This window comes from Gopherus evgoodei, chromosome 18 (genome assembly GCF_007399415.2).
Source record: "Gopherus evgoodei ecotype Sinaloan lineage chromosome 18, rGopEvg1_v1.p, whole genome shotgun sequence".
NCBI lineage: Eukaryota > Metazoa > Chordata > Testudines > Testudinidae > Gopherus > Gopherus evgoodei.
The window spans coordinates 10,032,205-10,052,164 of NC_044339.1; the positions used below are offsets into that span (position 1 = coordinate 10,032,205).

General features: G+C 43.0%; 2 protein-coding genes across 2 annotated transcripts; both read right to left on the reverse strand.

Annotated features, from left to right (window-relative positions):
• Positions 1–416: 416 nt before the first annotated feature.
• On the reverse strand, positions 417–6,484 carry C18H1orf158 (chromosome 18 C1orf158 homolog). Its single transcript, XM_030537909.1, has 4 exons — positions 6,220–6,484; positions 3,617–3,730; positions 2,406–2,583; positions 417–1,320 (listed from the first exon to the last, which is right to left on the reverse strand). Exons 1-4 carry the CDS (start codon positions 6,328–6,330, stop codon positions 1,037–1,039), a joined length of 687 nt encoding a protein of 228 aa, XP_030393769.1. The 5' UTR covers positions 6,331–6,484; the 3' UTR covers positions 417–1,036.
• A 1,114-nt stretch (positions 6,485–7,598) lies between these two features.
• On the reverse strand, positions 7,599–15,084 carry LOC115636905 (arylacetamide deacetylase-like 4). The gene is made up of 4 exons (XM_030537610.1): positions 14,758–15,084; positions 10,428–10,644; positions 9,938–10,001; positions 7,599–8,949 (listed from the first exon to the last, which is right to left on the reverse strand). Exons 1-4 carry the CDS (start codon positions 14,932–14,934, stop codon positions 8,175–8,177), a joined length of 1,233 nt encoding a protein of 410 aa, XP_030393470.1. The 5' UTR covers positions 14,935–15,084; the 3' UTR covers positions 7,599–8,174.
• Positions 15,085–19,960: the final 4,876 nt, after the last annotated feature.

The window sequence follows — 19,960 nt, forward strand, 5'->3', positions numbered from 1 at the left end:
CCAAATCATTTAATTCCACTGCTATGCACTTAGAATTTCTGGTAAGCATGAGTCAAACTCATTACAGATTTGCAAACTAATTCAATCACAATCAAATACATCAATTTCTTCCTAGCCTGAACAGGGCCGTGTTGATTTCTTTGTTTTGATCTTTTGGCACTTATGTAATAGTACCTTCCATGCTGATGATCTCAAAGCACTTCATAATCATTATTCACCCACCCCCACACGGACAGCCATGAAGTAGGAAAATATCCTCACACCATTTTATAAATGCTCAGGTCAAACAAAAATATGCAAAACAAGCAAAAGGTATGCAAAACGGGCAGATATATAAGGCTGTCCTTGGGAGCCAAAAAATCTTACTGTGTTATATCGAACTTGCTTTGATCTGCCGGAGTGCACAGCCCCATCCCCCCAGAGCCCTGCTTTACCGTGTTATATCAGAATACGTGTTATATCGGGTTGTGCTATATGGGGGTAGAGGTGTAACATATGTTTTACCCATTGCACTCATGAGAGATCCTGTATTCACTCTAATATAAGTGTCCCCTGTCATATATGACAGTCCTCTTGTGTAATGTGTATAATATATAGGGTACGCTCCCTGTATATGGAATATATATCCTACTGCTTCTTTCCACAAGGGAGCGGCACAGAAGGCCCACCCCTAAACTGAATAAGGTCACTCGCTCAGTAGAGGCCGTGGGTGATGGTGACTTTTGTCAGTGAGTAGGCAAAGCTGATGCACGAAGGTGAACTCAGAGCCCTTCACAGCAGCACAGAAAGATCATGCAGATTTCTGATTCAAGTAAGGGAAACAAAGTCCACCCTGAGGAGTTGCCACTGGTCAAAGGCAGAGCTGGGAATGTAACCTAGTCACCCTACATTCCAGTGCTCTGCTCCAATCAGTAGACACCACTCCATCTATATAGCCTAATTCCTATTTCTGCCAATAGCACATGGATCAGAATAGACTTAGTGTTTGGTCAACATGCTGTATTTGAATAGCAGTTAGAGTATCGCAATAAGCACTCTACAGCATGGCCCCAATGGCTGCCGGGTCTCTGACCGGCTGCTCGGAAACTTGAAGGCATTTTGGTGCGCTGTCACATTCCAGACTTGCACTGAGGTTGTGGGGAAGACGCTGCCCATCATGGGGGGACCGGTGGCAATTTGTGACCGGACGTCGGCGAACGGCAAAAGCAGAAACAGGCGGCATCTCATAAGAAACAGTGTAGACACTGTTCATCACTCCAGCCTCTTGGTGGGTCCATTTTTTCATTAGTTGCTCAAAAAGGCCATAGTTGGTGGGTGGCTCTGGAACAAACAATGATGAAATGTCATAGTAATAGAAACAATTCATGGCAACTAGGGTTCCATAACACAGGGCACATGGGGTTAATTCAGAACTTCGTGACAATAGTGAGGACATAATTTAGACCCTCTTCCTCCAAAACCAGAGACCTTTACTCCTCGACTGGAAAGAGAAGCACGGTGAGCTGTTGACAGTAGAGGAGCTATGACACACAGGCGAACAGTTTCGAGTCCATGCAGTCGAAAGCAATGGTATATAGGCACACCCTCTGGTGCATAGAAAAGTTAGTGTAATTACATTTAACATTTTAGTTCACAATTTTCCCTGGGTAACTGAACCAACTTACTAGAATATGGGTACAGTTTTCTAAAATACCTAAATGACTTAGGAGCCAAAGTGACTTAGACACTTAACTAGACTTACACTTCCAAGGCCCAGATCCTCAAAGGTATTTAGCCACTTAATTCCCATTCCTACATCAAAATGGGATTTAAGTTCCTAAGCCACTTAGGAACGTTTGTAAATTTTGCCCTGAAACCACAAGTGTATTAAGCAGGTGCCCCTTCAACTATAAGCACTTAAAGTCAGAATGAAGCTTGGGGTACTTCAGCCCCCAAATTCAGAAGTTCCGAGCTCGAACCACTAGATGGGACATTAATGACTTTGTGCTTATGCAATAGAAAATTAACAGAGAGTCTACCCTGTCTGTTCATAACACTTAGCACTCAGTCTGAGGCACTTCTAATCTTCAAAGAATTTTGCAACCAATAGGCCAAATTCTTCTAACAGTTATATCAGCATTATTATCATTGGCTGTTGCACATGGGAGGAAAGTTTGGTCCATTAACTAAACTTCGTTACTCTCCTCTGTGGTGGAGAAGCATTAATCATTATTATTTATATTTTACAGATGGAAAAGCTAAGGTGCAGAGTGGGTAAGCAATTGGCCTAAGGGATACAGCAAGCCATTTGGAGACAAAAGGTTAGAATTTAGTGAGGTTTCTGGCTCCTAAGGCTTGAATGCTGAGCTCTAGACCAGACTGTCTCTCTGTCTGTGAGCGACTGCCAGGATAACCTTCAAAAGTACCGAAAATGGGGAAATCTGATTTCTCCGGGAGCCAGGCTAGCTTTTGTCCATTCCATCTGCGGAGCGGAGGCAGCATAGGATTATAGCCATGTCTGTTGTAATGATCATCATACTGAGTTACTAAATTTCGGTTGCTCGGTTCTTCATGATGTGTAAACAGATGCTGCTTTGGCAGGCCCTGTAAAGAGAGGTGCACGAAACCATATTGCTTGTACGGGCAGAGCACTTAAAAGATGCTGGAGCCTATTAGGTCAGATTGCACCCCAGGTGATCTGGCAAATATGGGTCAGAACCAAATCCCCAACAAACCCCTGCTTTTGCACTTGCAAAACAGCTACATATGTAGCAGCTTTGCACACACACCCATTCAGGCATGTGCAGGTGCAGTGAGGTATGCAATTGAAAAACTGATCCTCACGTGTTGCTAAAGTATTCTGAGGCATTAAAACACACATACAGTACAGGTATCTGGAGGAATTAATCAAGGTGCCTGGGGATGAGGGCATTTTGCAGGAAGAGACATTGTAGGGGTGGTGTTTGGGGACAACTCTAACATTCTGGAGGATCTGGGCCCCATTTAGTGCAAAATCCTTTCCTGTTACATGGGGGTGCATTGGTGAGAAGAGGGCACAAGGAGCCTCTTCCATGTGCACATCTGTGTTGCAGCAGTGCAGGATCCACTCCAGGCACTCTGCTGGGGGATGTCTTCCCTTAGGAAACATGTCCTATTCCTCCTGCACACATGTTGGGGTTAACAACAGGAACTGTGGGGGGAGCTACAAGAAGTCTTGAGGGATTTGTGTTTTCTCCCTCTTCCGCAAGCCGGCCTGCCCCAAAGCAGCATTTGGGATGGCTCTGTATCACTCTGTACCTTCCCCGGATACACACACATGCACATATTTGGGCAGAATTTTAATCTTAAATTTAACACGTGCCTGTTTTGAATGCTGACATCTACAGTCTTAAATCTGAGGTCTTGTCTATATGGCCACTTAGTGCACGGCAAGCCAGGGTGTAAATCTACAGCCCTCTAGCCTGCGGTTTCAAACAGCAGTAGATCAAAGCACACTATGGAACTTTTAGCACATGGTAGCAAAGGCTATGTGACCATTCAGCTCCCAGTAGGCTGGTGCACTGTAGATTGACACTCCTGCTTGCCGGGTACTAAATCTCTGTATAGTCAAGCCCTGAGACTCCCTTTTTTTACTTACATCAAGTTTCTTCATAATGGTTCTCCTGACTGTTTGATCTGTTCTGTGGCCAGGGAAGCGAATAAAGTCAGTCCCATAGCTGCTGTTGCTGGGTTTCCCAATGTCTTTTGTAAACTAAAAGAGATCCAAAAGGAGACACTCGCTACGTAGTGATTATTCACACTGAAACCACTGCTCGTTGGGAGAGATTTTCAAAGGCCCAACATGCAATTAGGTGTCTTTTGTACAGGGACCATTCACTGCAAGCAAACACACTCTTGCTTACAGTACTACAGGCAAAAACCATTCTGCTTCATTCAACTATCTACAAACAGAGTAGGGGAAAACATACGCTTACGAAACAGGAAGGGAGGGCTAGAACATGGCTCCAACCCGTAGTACTCTGGTAATCCAGTTAATCTCTTGCTGGCCACTTTACTAGAGTGTCAAACTCCAGCTGAACTGGGTGACTCACAGGTGCTCTTGATGATGTCCCCCTTCGGCCTTCTAAAGATCAACGGAACAACTGAATTAAAATGAACAGATCTGGCAGATTTGCCCAGGGACTCTCATTACAAATGATCCCAAAGCCCCGATGCTAATGATTTCCTACCCCGCACTTGGGAGACACTTTTTGCTTGAAAAGGCCTACTCTGAAGACCTTGGCTCAGATGTTACAATCAACCAGTAAAACCAGCCATTGTAAAAAGCCTGGGATGGTTCTTATGTGTAGACATTACAAGTTCACCAATGGCTTGTTGCCACACTTATTCACCTAGTGTAGGTTTAGCTACTGGAAGGAAATGATCAACATTCATTTTGATCCTTCATCCATCTACCACCCAATGCTGGATTGTTCCCTACACTATATCTTCTGGGATTTTGTCCAGTCTAATTTTAAAAATCTCAAGTGGTGGGACCTCTTCCACTTCCCCTGGGATATTATTTCATGGTCTAATACATCTCACTGTCAGGAAGTGTTTCCTGATCTGCAACCTATGTTTTCCCTTTTTCATATCCTCTTATTTTATACTGCCAGGCAACACCCTAAATAATTCCTCTCCCTGTATAATGTCTACACCCTTCAAATATCTCTTCCCATTGAGATCCCATCAGATCTCATAAGATAAATGGTGTCAGGCTGAGTGAGAGTTTGGCTGCAATTCCAGGAAATAGTGGGGGGCTGCCAGAAGGAGTTTGAGTGATTTTAAAAGGAGGCAGTTCTCTGAATCAATACTGAATCAATGTGGTGTATTGGGTTGCTGTGCCACTGGATTTGCTGTTCTTTACCTAGCTTGTAAAACCAACATCCAGAATAACTGTGGTCATTCCAGTCCCCATGGCACTTTTTATAAGGAGATCGGGGTGCTACTTGGAGCAGTTTGTTGAGGGAGAAGGGTAATCAGGTCTTGAACAGTGTTGTTGTGTACTATTAAACAGTTGCGTGTTCCCACTCTGAGGTGGCTGCAGTTTAGTGGTGGGTATATATTCTTTTTATGTATTACAGTGGTGCATAGGGACTCCAGCCAAGATTAGGATCTCATTTTGCTATGTCCTCTACAAGCATAGAGTTAAGACAGTCCCGGGCTTACAATGTAGGCTAGATCGCTATATACAATTTGTTCCATTTGTAAATTAATTTGACATAAATTGATATAAAAAGTGCCACTTAAATATAAGATAATTTCTACAGACCATCTGTTTGGAACGAGAGAGGCTGACTGTGAAGAACAGAAACAATTCTAGTATCCTACAGTAAAAGGAGCTAAAGTTTTTTTTAAAAGGATCTTAGGCACCCAGTAAAACTTGAATGTGTTTATTTTCTTTACGTATTTAAAATAGGGTATTGCTTCACCCCCAGGAAGAACATGTCTGACGTGTCATTATGAAATGAGCTGTTTTCCTTATTAGAGAAAAGAGATTGCAGGGGTTGGCTGCCACGCTGTGTGAAACAGGGCTATGCTAAAGCAGAATACAATAAAAATGAATAATAAAAATAATGAAATGGACATTATAAAGCATCTTTTACCCAATGACAGCATGGCACTTGACAGATTTTAGTAGCTGGTTACAAAGTATATATGCTAGTACAGGGCTGTCTGCATCCACCACAGAAATATGGCTGCACCTGACTGGGATGCCTTTATGCAGAATTCAATAACAGTGCAGGACAAAGAATCTCCTATCCACCTGAAAGCATGAATGGATGGGGAATTGGAGGTACACAGAACTTAATTACATAACTGGAAGTGAACCAGAAAACTGGAGTGAACATACCTGGTCTTGGGAGAAGTGCCATGGGATCTTTAATGGCCCAAAGTTGTCAGGACCACCACTTTGTGTGTTGTCTGTAAGAACCTCTCCATCTACACCACATTCCTGGGCATGCATCATGCTTGGGCATTGCTTTAGTAATGGCTCAGTGGGAGGAGTACTCCCTCCTGACTAGAAATGGAAGAAGGCCAGTGAACTTTGTGGTCAAGGCACCCAAGGTTCTGCCTTTGTTCCTCTTTTGAGACGGGCCTGGATCCAAACTCTCCTAAAGGTTGGTGTCTGATCATCTCCAGAGCATCAGGTCTGACCCTCTCTGTTCCCATTCTCCCTTTTCCTTTAACCCTTCTTACCCTTTTCCTCTCTTCCAACCAGTTTCCAATGAGCACTTTCGCGGAGTACTCTGGTTTTATTTTCCAGCTGGGAAGGTACCATTCCTGCACATCCCTCTGAGATGTAAGCATTCTTAGTCTCAGCAGCACCCTTTCCCGTCCACTCCTGTAGAATCAATGCCTCCTCTGCCCTTCCCCTTCTGGGATGTGAATGGTGGTTCTGCGTTCATGCAGCAGAGATCAGGCAGAACGAGATCTATGCTTCCCTCTACTTGTGTGCAGGGCGAGCTAGTTAATGTGTGGAACTCCCCTGCCTTGGAATCTCCATTGTTTGCTGTCTCCATGGTGATTGTAAATGGATGCAAACACTCTTTAAGCAACAGCGGATCCTACTGCTAAGAGAGAGAGGCTCCTGCTGCATTGAAGATAAATGGAGTTTTGTTTCTGATTTCAATGGGAGCAGGATTGAAAACAAAATAGTCCAACAGTTCTGTATATTACAAAGACAGAGTAGGAAGGACATAATTACTGGAGCTGAAATTTGGACAGGGCAATGGGACTAGCTTTACGGAATGCTTCTAGAATTTAGTAGGGGTACAGCCAATAGGATTACTACAGAAAGTATGCAGGTTTTTGTAGAAATTACTCTAAACCTAAACCTAAAAAAAAAAAATCAAACATGTTATCCTTTCTACAGAGTTTTTTTTAACCCTCTTATAGAATTCAATAGCAGGGATATAATTAACTACATTTTATAGGATGGTTCCCAAAAAGGTTGTGATTTCCTAAGAGAGTCTATAGAACTTTTCAATAAGGGGAACATCTTTTACTCATAGAGGTGAAAGAGAAAACAGTGCAGGCAAATCATCAAGTATGTCTCACTGTAAGGGAAGATTTTAGTTCCCTAATAGAACATAAGATTAAACTGATACAACACTGGATCTTACTAAAAAGCGGTGGAGCATTGTTAAATGGAAGCACAGAAATATTTCTGATGTTTCTGTAGAGGGATGTAGCCAGGGCCAGCTCCAGGCACAAGTTTATCAAGCAGGTGCTTGGAGCGGCAACTCCGGAGGGGGGCGGCACTTTCAGGTATTCAGGGGCAATTTGGCGGAGGGTCCCTCACTCCCGCTTGGAGCGAAGGACCTCCCGCTGAATTGCCGCAGATCGCGATCGAGGCTTTTTTTTTTTTTTTTTTTTTTTTTTTTGGCTGCTGAGGTGGCAAAACCCCTGGAGCCGGCCCTGGATGTAGCAAAGATGCTTACTTCATGACACCACGACTTTGGTGGGCACATTAGATGGACAACAATGATCTTTTTTCATGTTTCATTCTATTTACAGGTGTGGCACACTGGGCAAAACAAAAAGAGGTACTCATAAAATGTTTGGCTAATCTTTGTTTAATGCAATATAAGTCATATTCTGCACTGAGATGAAAAATATTCCATGATCCATAGTGAACCCTTAAATTTGCAGAAGACAGAAGACCAAGGGTTTCACCACTGCAGCTGCATGTAAGTTGGATGCTTGTACCGCTCTCCGAAAGTACTGCAGTGCACCGACTTTGCATCATAATGCTGTGATGTAGGTGGCGTGTACTTTTACTTACATACATAGGCACACATGCACCATATCTCTCCATGGAAGGATTAACAGTCAGGCCATGATTGAATCAAATGGGTCAAACCAGAAAATCAATTACAAATCTTCTTTAATATTTACTGATATTTATAAAGACAAAAGCTTGCAGCATGATGCAAAGAAATCACTTAAAATATGTAGGTGTGTAATCAACATTCCACCCAGTAACGGAAGGGACTTCACGCAAGCCTGTGGACTTCATCACCAACGGAAACCATGTCATGGCAGCTCATCATGTGATATAAGATACTGTTCCTACAGATCTCTTCCCAGACTTTGGGGGCATATATGAAGACCAGAGGAAATATAAGACCCAATATTTGAGAAGATTGTTTTTATAAGCTCCTGAGAAAGTTTACAATGTTGTCCAGTCCCTTTTTTCCAGCTGGAAATGACAACCTGCCCTTATCAAACAGGCTTATGATTCCATGGAACCCATTCTCAATGTGGTACCAGGTCACTGGCACACCACCATCCTCTAATCGCTTCTTGTATAACAGGGCATCATCCCTAAGCACGTCATACTCACAGGTCAAGATAAAGGACTCAGGGAGCTGGCGAACAACAGCATCTTCAGTGAGAAGTGGGGAAAAGGTTGGCTCACAGATTTTTTTAACAGCCTCATAAACTTCATTTGAGGATTGGATGGGCACCTTCGGTTTGTACCCTCTGACCTTAAATTCCTTAGGGATATTGTCTGCACTTAGCCATTTTCTAAACTTCAGTTTTACATCTACAGGCATATGGCAACCCTCCAGGACATCTTCCAAAAATGACGCATCCCCCTTGAGGTACTGCAGAACATAAAAAGCCGTACGTTCTCTGAACAAGATGGGGACTGCACAGTTTTGCTGATATGATGGCAAATTGAAGTCTATTGCCTGGAGGCATGGATAGATTAAGACCTGAGCATGCACCTTTGGAAGGTCTGGTCTACCCACTAGTGTTTGGCAAACAGCAGCAGCAAGATTGCCCCCAGCACTGTCCCCACTAATGATAATACAGGCAGGATCCACTCCATAGTCTTCTGCAGTCTTCATAAAGTGTGTGGTAGAAGTGAGACAATCCTCGTACTGTGCTGGGTACGTGTGCTCTGGCGCCAGACGATACCTAATATATCAAAGAGTCAGGGATTATAAAAACGGAAAAAAATCATTATGATTTGTTGGAAGTTTATTTGCTACAAAATCCTCCACTTTCAGCCCTCCTGTTGTTTTGCAGCCATGGACATCGATATTATCTCATAAACGTGTACCCACCCTCCAAACGATCATTCTTATATTTGCAGATCACAGATAAACTATGACCAGCTGGGCCAAAAGCTGAGGATTGTCTTCTGGTTAAGGCATTAGACTGAAACTCAAGAGAGCCATGTTTGATTCCCAGCTGTGCCACAGACTCCCTGAGGGACCTTGGCTTAGTCATTTAATCTCTTTTTTTAGCCCTCCATTTCCCATCCGTACAATGGGGATTAATTATACTTGTTTTGTCTGTGTTATCTATTTAGATTGTGAGGTGTTTGGGATGGGGACTGTCTCTTACTGTGTTTATATTGGGATCAGCATCATGTGACCCCAGTTTTGGTTGATGCCTATAATCATAATACCTAGCTCTTATAAGTGCTACTGTTATACAACAACAATCTTTTTTACTATCCGTGCTATGAAAATACATATATTTCTTGTTTATTTCTTATTCAGGCAAAATTTTCATTTACCTCAAGGCCTCAACGGCAGTTTGTGGACTAAGATGAAGATTTGGCTCAATATCTGACAACTTTATGCTAATTGCTGGGCGCAAGACAGATTTACTTTTATTAAAATGATCTGATAACTTCTTTCCAATTTTTTTTCCCCTGGCAGATGACAAAATGTGCTCATATATAGCAATCTTATTCTGAGTCTGTTCTGTCTAGCTCAGCACAAAAGCGGTGAAAAGCTGCAAAATCGTAAAGTCAACTTGAGCATCTTGCTGAGCCTCCTGGATTCTTGAAAATATAGTCCTCTGAGATGGGGGGCACCCTAGAACAGTGCAGCTATTGGCTATCACAATGAAGAGTAACTAGTTCCTAGAAAAGAAATGAACCAGGCCCACTTACTCAACAGACACGACCACTGATTCGCTTTCTCTGGCAATGTAGCGGCATATGGGTTCATAGGAATCTGGAAAACAAATGTTTTCATTGGTGTCTTGCTAGCACTCTAAGTAGTAGCAATTCTATACCCTGTTAGCGCTCTGATGCATTTAAGGGAAATGACAATTCTCTCCTTTCCCCCATCTAAGTCCCGCTCTTCCCCACCCTTTATGCACTATCCCGGCTTCATTTCTCACTGTCCCCTTTGTTCATCATGATATCACACCTCTTTCCAAGCTGCCCCACTGTCTGGAACAGCCATGTAATGTTCACCAAGTCTTCTCTTCTTGCAGCCAACATTTGCCAGAGTATGTATGTATTTGCTGGTGAAGAGTCAAACCACAAACCTTCTTCCAAATCTCAGGCCCAAACCAACTTCCCTTTGATGTTTGTAAAAATGGGGTGACTTTTTATCTTTAATTATCCAGCATATTTTTTCTGTTAAATATCTTACTAATGCTTCCAAACATCCAGCCTCCTCCATGAAAGTAGATGACCCCTCTCCTTCGGCCAGCAGAAGGTGCTCTAGGCTGGTAAATCCTCACTGGCACCTTCCCAAACTGCAGGTCCTTGATGAAGAGCTTTGGGTCCTCTCCTAATTTCTTTCCCTGTCGCATATAGCGGGTGAAGCCAAGTTGACTGCACAGACCCAGCTTCTCCAAAATCTTTCCCTGTTTAGAGTGAAAGAGACCAGAGATTAGCATAAAGAAACTCCATTCTCCTCAATAGGCATAAGCTGTGCTCTCTCTGGAGAAACTAAGGCAGGATCAAAAGTCTAGAGCTCATACAGAAAAAAAGTAATGAATGTAGAGTTTCAGGAGCTAGCACAATACAGATAAATAAAATAAAAATAACAACAGCAGCAGCACCACAGAGAAATGAAATGCAGGCAATGTCTATGCAGCCATCTTCTCACTCTGCGTTATCATTGGTCCTCTGCCCTTTACTGGAGAGTTCTGTCTCCTTAGGTTATTCAGTCCTTAGTTATTCTAAGAGTGCCACCAAGGAACCAGATAAGTTACAACTGTAGTGGTGGTTTTCTTGACATGGGCATGCATCCACAAGGACTGAGAGAATAGGTCACCAACCAGAATTCAGGTTACAATGATTTTTCATTATACCAGCAATTAGAAGCAAATGATTCTACCATGTACCCATCACCTGGTCTGCCCTTAAAAGAAAAAAGCAGGCTGAAAATCAAGCTGTACCACAGAGTAATTTGCCGTCCAGATGGTAGGTAAAAATAAGGAATAGATTCTAATGCTTTTGTAAATTCCAAAGGATGGTATCAATTTTTCTCCAAATCTACTGAAGGTAGGACAAGAAGTAATGGGCTTAATCTGCAGCAAGGGAGATTGTTTGGTTCTCTGGCCAAACCAAGAAATCAAATAAAAATCATTGTGGGTTTGCCCCAAAACAAAAAAAGTTTTGTTTTTTAAAAAATTGTCTGTTTTGGGTCCAACAAAATATTTTGTTGCAGTGTTGAGTTTTTTTAAAATCCTGTTTTAAAAAAAACAAATTTAGGCAAATTTGGACGCAAAAGTCAAAAATATCGAGATGGTTTGTTTTGAAAATGTTGAAATGGAGTATTTTGACTTTTTCAGTTTAATTTGTTTGGCCAAAGCTATTCCACAAATTAGTCACAGATTCGCGAACGCGATTCAAAACTGCATTATTCGGCAAATAACACCTATGTCTGAAAATGTTTTGCCTAGCTCTAGTTATGGGTAAAGTGATGGTATGAGCAAAAAAATGAAAGGAGATCAGCCAGGAGACGTATTGAAAGCAAGGGAAGAAAGAAACCTTGAATTTGCTACATAAAGGTATGAGCAATTAGCAGAGCCCTAATGCACTGCCTACAAGAATCAACAAGGGGTATAAGATGTAAGGAAAAATACCCTGAATGAATGTGAATGTGAGCCCAGTTCACTGGGTGATTATCTAATCTAGATTCAGTGGGACTTTGTACCACAGATAATGTTAGCAGTGGGCAGTTACTTCAGTGCAATTGTCCTTGAGCCTGGCAAGGTGATTTCTGGGAGCGAGTGACATTCGCAGGCTAATGACATCAGAACAGTTTAATATTCAGTAACGTTAAGCTCTCAATATGAGGCTCGTGGTTATGGGTCCAAATGTGATATATGGTATTGTTGACTCAAAACTGTAACACATTACTTGGAATTTTATTGAAACCATAACCCATTAAATTTGTTTCTTCCAAAAAATTGAACATGTCATGGTTTACTCCCTCTATGCCACTCTCAGACTCTATCATACTTCTCAGAGACTTCAGAGCAATTATCTTCTGTCCTGTCCTCTTTTTTCCTTTTCTTCTGATGCAAACTGCCTCACTTGATAACATCTGGGTATTTGTCACTTGCCTCTTGAGTCAGAAGGTTATTAGCTCAGAATTTGGGCTCATCCCCACTACTAACACCGCAGTGTGTTAATTGACATTGGAATTAATTAAAGAGGCAGCAGGTTTAAAACAAACACAAAGAAGTATGTCTCCACACAATGTCCAGGCAACCTGTGGAACTCATTCATTGTCACAGGATGTTGTGAAGGCCAAAAGTATAACTGGATTTTTAAAAGTATTAGATAAATTCATGGAGGAGAGGTCCATCAATGGTTGTTAGGCAAGATGGTCAGGGACACAACCTCATGCTGCAGGTGTCCCTAAATCTCTAACTGCCTGAAGCTGAGACTGAACAATATGGGATGGATCACTTGAAATTGCCCTATTCTGGTCACTGCCTCTGAAGCATCTGGTGTTGGCCACTGCTGGAAGACAGGATACTGGACTAGATGCACCATTGATCTGATCCAGTATGGCAGTTCTTAGGTTCCCATGGAAGGTGCTGCACCATTCAAAAAGCCTTGCTTCAGACTACATTCCTGCTGCATGTCTCAGGCAAGGATGGGCGGGTGGGCAAGAACAAATTAGAGCTAACTAGACACTTCACGAAAAAGAGTCAGGGTGCCCCAAGGCTATTGTTTCCTCTCTTCAAACAGGTTATAGGGCCTGAGCTATAGCTCATGGAAGTCAATGAGAGTCCTTCTACAGATGTCACTGGGTTTTGAATCCATCCACTAATGTCCAAGTCTATTCTCAACAAAAAATGTCCGTCACATTTGCCTCAACTGTCACTGCATTATGATAGAATTAGGTGGGTGAGGTCATCTCTTTTTCTGGACCATCTTCTGTTGGTGAAAGAGACGAGTTTGTGAGCTTACACAGAGCTCTTCTTCAGGTCTGGGCAAAGACCTGTGTGTAATCTCAGAAGCTGGTCTGTTTCACCAACAGAAGTTGGTCCAATAAAAGATATAACCTCACTCATTTTGTCTTTCTGTTATCCTGGGGATAACACAGCTACAACACTGCAAACTGCATGACTACTCTCAGTAAAGTAATTACCTATGAAAGGCATTTTGTTAAACCAGTAGTGAATTTGCTTGTAAATAAATATGTTCCGTACACTTGACACTGAAGATAACCAAACTAAGCAGACTCTGTGAAGTAGTGATTTAAATTCCGTAAGGTTCTGGTAACTTTAAAGAAGCTAATCCTTGTGCTTTTGATTATATATAAACACTGGGTGACTTGATTTGTACAGTCGTATTTTCTAGATACCAAAACAATTGAAATAAAACAACTGCAAACAATATTGTTGCCTCAGTATATGCCTTGGTTTTTTTTAATTATTCCCAGTTTAAAAATGTTCTAAACCCAGTCACTTATATTGCTGCATGTAAAGCTGACTTATCATACAGTAGCCAATGTGTGGTTAATAAGAGAGAGAGAGAGAGAGAGAGAGAGAGACAACTGGATTTTCTGGTTTGGGAAGCTGGAAAATCCAGAACCCGGTTGTTAAAAATTCAAAATGATTCATTACATTCTTGTCATGAACTGTAAATTCACATTGTGTTACAGAATTCCACGCCATTTGGGCTATAGCAACTCTGGATATTCCCGGCTGAGAAACAAGTATGTCTTTGCTTTGTTTTGCTTTTATTTTAAAATAATCTGCAGAGGTTAAATACCTGGATTGAAATATACATTGAGTCATAGAGCCATTTTCTATTTAAAGGATTTCTTGTGCTTCCTTCAGTTTGCCCTAATATTGATTGACTGGACCAGAAATGTCTCAGATCACCAAGGTCTGCTGTCATTGCAGAGTTCCCCATAAGCCACAGGTTGGAGAGGTTATTGCTGGAGAGCAGTGGGCACAGATAGGTGCCTCTTGTGCCTGGGTCCTGCCCTCTGCTGAGCTTTGCCTCCCCACCCCCGGACCTTTCCTGCCCTTCCTGCCACCAGCTGATGAGTGGGGAGAAAGTGCTCCAGAACTCTCCCTTCAGAAACTAGCAGGGAGAGTACATTGTGTGAGCATCACGCTGCCTGCAGGCAGGGCCCACCATAGACTTGTTGGGGCCCAGGGCAGAAACTAAAGAGTGGGACCCCACCCAGCCTTCTTTACCTGCTCACACATTGGATTTCTGCCAAAGGCCAAGCCACACTAACCGGGGTCTGAGCCACACAATCTGGGGCCCCCTGTGGAATGGGGCCTTGGGCAATTGCCCTGCTTGCTACCCCCTAACACCAAACCTGCCTGCAGGGCAATGTGCTCCTGGTAGGGTTCCTGTTCCAGTAGCTTTCACCGCAAGTAAATGCATCTGGCAGGGTTCCTATTTCCGGCATTTGCATTATGCTTAGAGTGACATTTACATGCTCACCTAAGCACCCCACCTGTCGGAATCCTTTGTGTCAGACAAGGTAAACTCACCAGAACCGCTGTGCCAATCAAAATACTATGAAGGATTCGGAGCTTTAAAGGCTGGTCCACTCCAAGAGGGATTTCTGAGTTGGAGAGATCAAAATAAATTGTCCCCACGACTAACAATATGAAAGCAGCAATGAAAACTGCCAGTACTAACACCAGCAGTGCATAAACAAATTCCATTTCGTGTAACGAGGCCAGACGTAGCCAGGAATCTGACTTTCGCTTGACTCCTCCGTTCTCTGTGATTTGTTACTTCCTGTTTCTGGAGCACCTCTGCCTGTAATCAGGCTGCACTAGAATGAATTTTTCCCCTTCTCAGTTACAGGTCGTGCAAAGGCCTCTCGGTTAGTTAGCAAATGCAGCAGAGTCCTCCAGGTCTGGAACTGTAATTCGTCAATGAGTCTCACAGCTGTGCATATGCCAGCAGCTCTGCCAATGAGGTGTTAGACACTCCAAAACACTGTACAAGCTGCCAGCTATTCATACACCGAGACTGCATTTAATCTTACATTGATTGTGGGAAGGATAAAGGGGGTGGGCCACGGTAATCTATGTCTATAGTTCAGTCTCATGTCTCCAGGATGGTATATGAGACTGTTCGTAGGTGATATTTATCTAGGACTATGTAAAGAACCTGAAGTTCAAAGTTTGTGGTATGCAGATACATTTACCAGAAGAGAGAGAAAAGACTGTACTGTACATTGCATGTGATCTGCATCCATAATTTATTCATTTCAGAGTGCACTGGGATTATGCCATTATTTAAAAAAAAATCAGAATGGGACCTTTAGAAAGGCATTAGCTAAACAACAAGCCATTTTATCCAAAAAAAGAGAGAAAGCAATCCCATTTTAAAGTCTGAGTTCAGATAAGCATCCCAAATTTTAGACGTGTAGCAGATAATAGGAACTCTGAACATTTTGGAGGTGCTTACGTCATGCCTGCATTTGCGGTATCTCTCAGCAATGCAGTCCAGTGTTCCCAACTCTCATGGTTTTATGACAAGCATCTCATGATTGGGGGTGGGGGCGTTCTTAAAGGCCCAGCTCTGGGAATGATGGAATTACATCAGTATCTCAGCTTCTATTTTAAAAAAAAGTAAATGTCTAACCCTTGTGGTTGCGTAGAGAAGATTGAAAATGTGACCCAAGTATCCCCCAAGGGCTCAGAAGCCAGAAAGCAAAGAAAATGTACCTGACAATTATTTTTGTAACATTTCAGGATTTGTAATTATTTTTGGAGGCCTGATTCATCATTTTCGGTTTGGGATTGGCCACTCTGCATATCCCTGCGCTTTCCCCAAATATTCACTGGCAAGGATAATCTTGCCACCAATAATAAGATGTTTGTTGGAAATGGGGTGCGACCAGATGCAAAGGTGAGAGAGCAGTCTGTTTGATTCCCCACTCAAAGCCCAAGACACAGAGCTGTTGAAAGAACCCCACATTAATTCCAAAGGCTATTGAATTGTTTTACATCACCAGTGTTTGGAAATTGGTTCTGAAAAGCCAGCAATCATGGTTTATATTTTCTAATGTCATGTGGTTACTCTGTTAGCGTACATAGCCCCTTTGTGTTATTTCATATTTATTTCATGACATAATAATGATAACTCTGCAGATTTAGAGCCCAATTTTGCAAGTTCCCATTGAAGTCAAGAGGGCCTTATGCATCGAACAACTTGTGCCATCTAGACCTTAAGTTTTCAGCTCAAGGACATTATTCTTTTCCTTTGTTCATATGCTTTCATATCATTATGAGGTTACTACAAATAATGATCTTCTACATGGCGATATCTCACTAATTCTTATGGAAATGTAATCATAGCCAGCATTCTAGACAGAGAAAAATATTTTTGATCAAATCAGTCTTTTTTTTTAAACAGTAAAATATTCAGCTTTATTTAAAATGCTCACAGTGCAAACGCATGTGATTACAAGGTACTTTACTTGCTTTAGTAAAACATTGTCACAGACAATGCTGTAATTTTGGCTTCAATATATTAAGTCTAATATTAATTTACTGAGCCATAATAGAAAAGCTCTCTGACATCTTAAGGTAGATGTGGATGCGAAAAAATGGTCTGATTTAAGAGTTTAATTAGACCTTCAACCAGAACCAAGGTATGGAAGAGAAAAGAGTATGAATAAGTGAAACGTTCCAAACTTCCAGAGAGCAAATCCTTTATTCGGCAATACTGTGTCATAGCACATATAACTGCAATGGTTCTGAGAGTGAGAAAGAAAAGCAGCCCTCTTCCCTAAAAGAACCTTTATTAGTGACTGATTCACTCCTGCTGAGACACAGCACTGGAGGCTTACTGTCTTACAGGAGTTACTTAGGGTGACCAGATGTCCCAATTTTATAGGGACAGTCCCGATTTTTGGGTCTTTTTCTTATATAGGTTCCTGTTACCCCCCACCTCTGTCTCGATTTTTCACACTTGCTATCTGGTCACCATAGAGTTATTACCCTTTTTTGATGCAAGAGGCTAGTCAAAGTAGCCCTCAGTATGTTCCAGCTGGGAGCAGGAACTGATGATAGAGTCTGTTATTTTATTTAATGCCATCTTGCTTATTTACAAGGAATGTACAAAGGCTTGCTTCTGCAAATGCAGAGGGAACGGAAAGCAAAAGGAGTGCTTCTTTTCAGCCAGCACCCTGACTTAGGCCCTCTCTCTAGGGTCCTGGGCTACGCTGTGTTTACAGGCTTCTACTCAGATTTTTTCCAGTTGTCTCTGTCAGCCAGTCCCTCAAAGGTACCTTAGGTGCCTATCTCCTATTGAAATCATTGGGAACTACAAGCCTAAATACCATTGAGAATCTGGGCCTGTATGTCTGTCTTCTCTCACAGATACACCCAGCCCCACCTGGTTACAATACACATCTCCGCCCTCTTTGCCCTTGGGTCCTTAGTTTTCAGACTCTATCTTGCTTTAGGTATGGTCCCTTATCTGTCTCACAACTCTCTTAAGTAGAGGGCATGTTCCTACATGAGTTTTTAATGAGATTTTAACTCAAGTCATAACAAAGTTTAACCCAGCTCATAGCAAAAACTCTTTCCCAGCATCCTTTTCTGGCAGCTGTCTCTTTAAATTTGGCAGAGAGAAGCTGCTGTAGCCCTAAAGTGACTGTTTTGCAAATGGTTAAACATCTAGTTAAACCTCTGTGCAAGAGAACCAGTGCATAGCTTTACTCTAGTACTTATCTGGAATAATGTAGCTTTCAGATAAATGTACCATTTGCAGTGTCCATCATGTCAGCTGAAGAAAAAGGTAGTTTTATTATGTTGTCTACTTTTAATATGATAGTTTTCAGGCTAAAAACTGCTGCACTGACCTTACTGTGGTAGAACTCTGCTGCACTTACACTGTAAGAGTCATAGTATAAATGTTTTTTCTGGGTGATTGGTTCAAAGGTTATGTTCTGGCTGTGCTGGTCAGTTGTTCTGAACAGCAGCAGATGTGAGAATGGGAAACCTAAATGCCTGCTAACCAAGCATCACCTGAAAATACTCAGTCATATTCAGGGTCGGCTCTTCCATTTAGGCGACCTAGGCAGTCACCTAGGGCACCAGGATTTGGAGGGGCGGCATTTTGCTGCTCTCGGCAGCAATTCGGCGGCGGGGGGTCCTTCCGTGCTCTGGGTCTTCAGCAGCAATTCTGCGGCAGGTCCTTCATACGCTCCGGGACCTGCTGCTGAAGTGCCCCGAAGACCAGGAGCGCGGAAGGACCCCCCCCGCAGCAGAATTGCCGCCGCCACCAGGGAGCGCGGAAGGACCCTCGCCTAGGGCGCCAAAAACCCTGGCGCCGCTCCTGGTCATATTCTGATACCAAATGTAGCTGATGTTTGTTTTTCTTGAGGAATTAATTATGTGACTCTCCCATTTCTAGGAGAGGGAGAAGGAGGCCCTTTGTGGCTTTCTTCCCGTTCCCCAGGGGCGGGGGGAGTAAAGAGAGAGAAGTGACCCAGGGACTTGATGTCAACTTGCAGAGTATACAGGAGGTGCACAGGAGTTTCCAAGGATCACATGGGTCAGATATATGCATAATAATTCACTAAAGGGTGGCACATGATGTATCTACCAAGAAACAGTAGCTCACTGGTCAACATAATCGCTGCAAAATGTATGCTCAGACAATATTTAAGAAGTTATGTGTCTATCCTGAAAATGTTGTTCTTAAGGCAGGTAACCAGGAGGTGACATTCTCAGACAGTTTCCTTTCAGGCAGGGGGTAACAGATGCTTATTTCCAATCTGGTCATTGTGTATTGTGTGCCTAATAATGTATGCCTCTTTGCGTTTGATTTGATTTGATTTTCTATGCCACCATCTGTTTCCAATACTTCTACCTGCTCTGACTTGTATCTCTCTACTTTGTTAAATCAGCTTGTACTTGTCTGCATTATAAATATACCTAAGAGCTGCGTGTGAAGCAGAACAATGATCTGAGGTGAAACTGGTTCGCTGGGGTGTCCTGCTTCTTTGGAAGCAGTGAATCTGTGAATACTGTGAATGTCCAGCAGACTGGGGCTGGGCACTCCAGGCAGATGCTTGGAGGACTAGGGGGTTGGAGTGTGACTATTGCTGACCTGTAGAGAGAACAGGGCCTGCATAGACCTAGAAGGGAATGCTTATGTTTCCTGGGGCCTGTGGCTAGGATTGCCAAGTGTCCAGTTTTCGACCAGAATGCCCAGCTGAAAAGGGACCCTGGCAGCCCCGGGCAGCACTGCTGACAAGGCCAGTAAAAATCCAGTCGGTGGTGTTGCAGAATTAAGACAGGCTAGTGCCTACCTGTCCTGGCACCACGCTGCACCCCGGAAGTGGCCAGCAGGTCTGGCTCCTAGGCAGGGGGTCCACCTCCTGCACCCCAACCAAGGCCTCAACCTACAGCCCCTCCTGCAAGCTGAATCCCTCAGCTCCACCTCCCAGCTGGAGCCCCCTCCTGCACCCTACATCCCTCATCCCTGGCTCCAGCCCAGAGCCCGCACTCCCAGCCCAGAGCCCATACCCTCTCCTAACCCCCTGCCTCAACCCACAGCCCCCTCCCACATTCCAAATTCCTCAGCTCCACCCCCTGGTACTGCTTTGCATTGTGTGTTTCTTTTTCTATTGTACTCCTGAAAGCATTGTTTAATTAGTTATTAAAATTGCCAATCATTTAAAAGGACAAAAGAAATTATTACTCCAGTCTGGGAGTCAAAACT

What these genes read in the sequence shown, in the direction of transcription:
- C18H1orf158 (XM_030537909.1), bottom strand. Translation starts at nt 6,330, where the DNA reads ATGCTTACATCTCAGAGGGATGTGCAGGAATGGTACCTTCCCAGCTGG. An exon ending in GGTTGGAAGAGAGGAAAAGG is followed by an intron (nt 3,731 to 6,219) that starts GTAAGAAGGGTT and finishes GATCTCTTTTAG; the next exon opens with TTTACAAAAGACATTGGGAA. An exon ending in CCATTATGAAGAAACTTGAT is followed by an intron (nt 2,584 to 3,616) that starts GTAAGTAAAAAA and finishes CTCTCTTTACAG; the next exon opens with GGCCTGCCAAAGCAGCATCT.
- LOC115636905 (XM_030537610.1), bottom strand. Translation starts at nt 14,934, where the DNA reads ATGGAATTTGTTTATGCACTGCTGGTGTTAGTACTGGCAGTTTTCATT. An exon ending in CTGGATGTTTGGAAGCATTA is followed by an intron (nt 10,002 to 10,427) that starts GTAAGATATTTA and finishes TTTGTTTTCCAG; the next exon opens with ATTCCTATGAACCCATATGC. An exon ending in TCAGTGGTCGTGTCTGTTGA is followed by an intron (nt 8,950 to 9,937) that starts GTAAGTGGGCCT and finishes TTGATATATTAG; the next exon opens with GTATCGTCTGGCGCCAGAGC.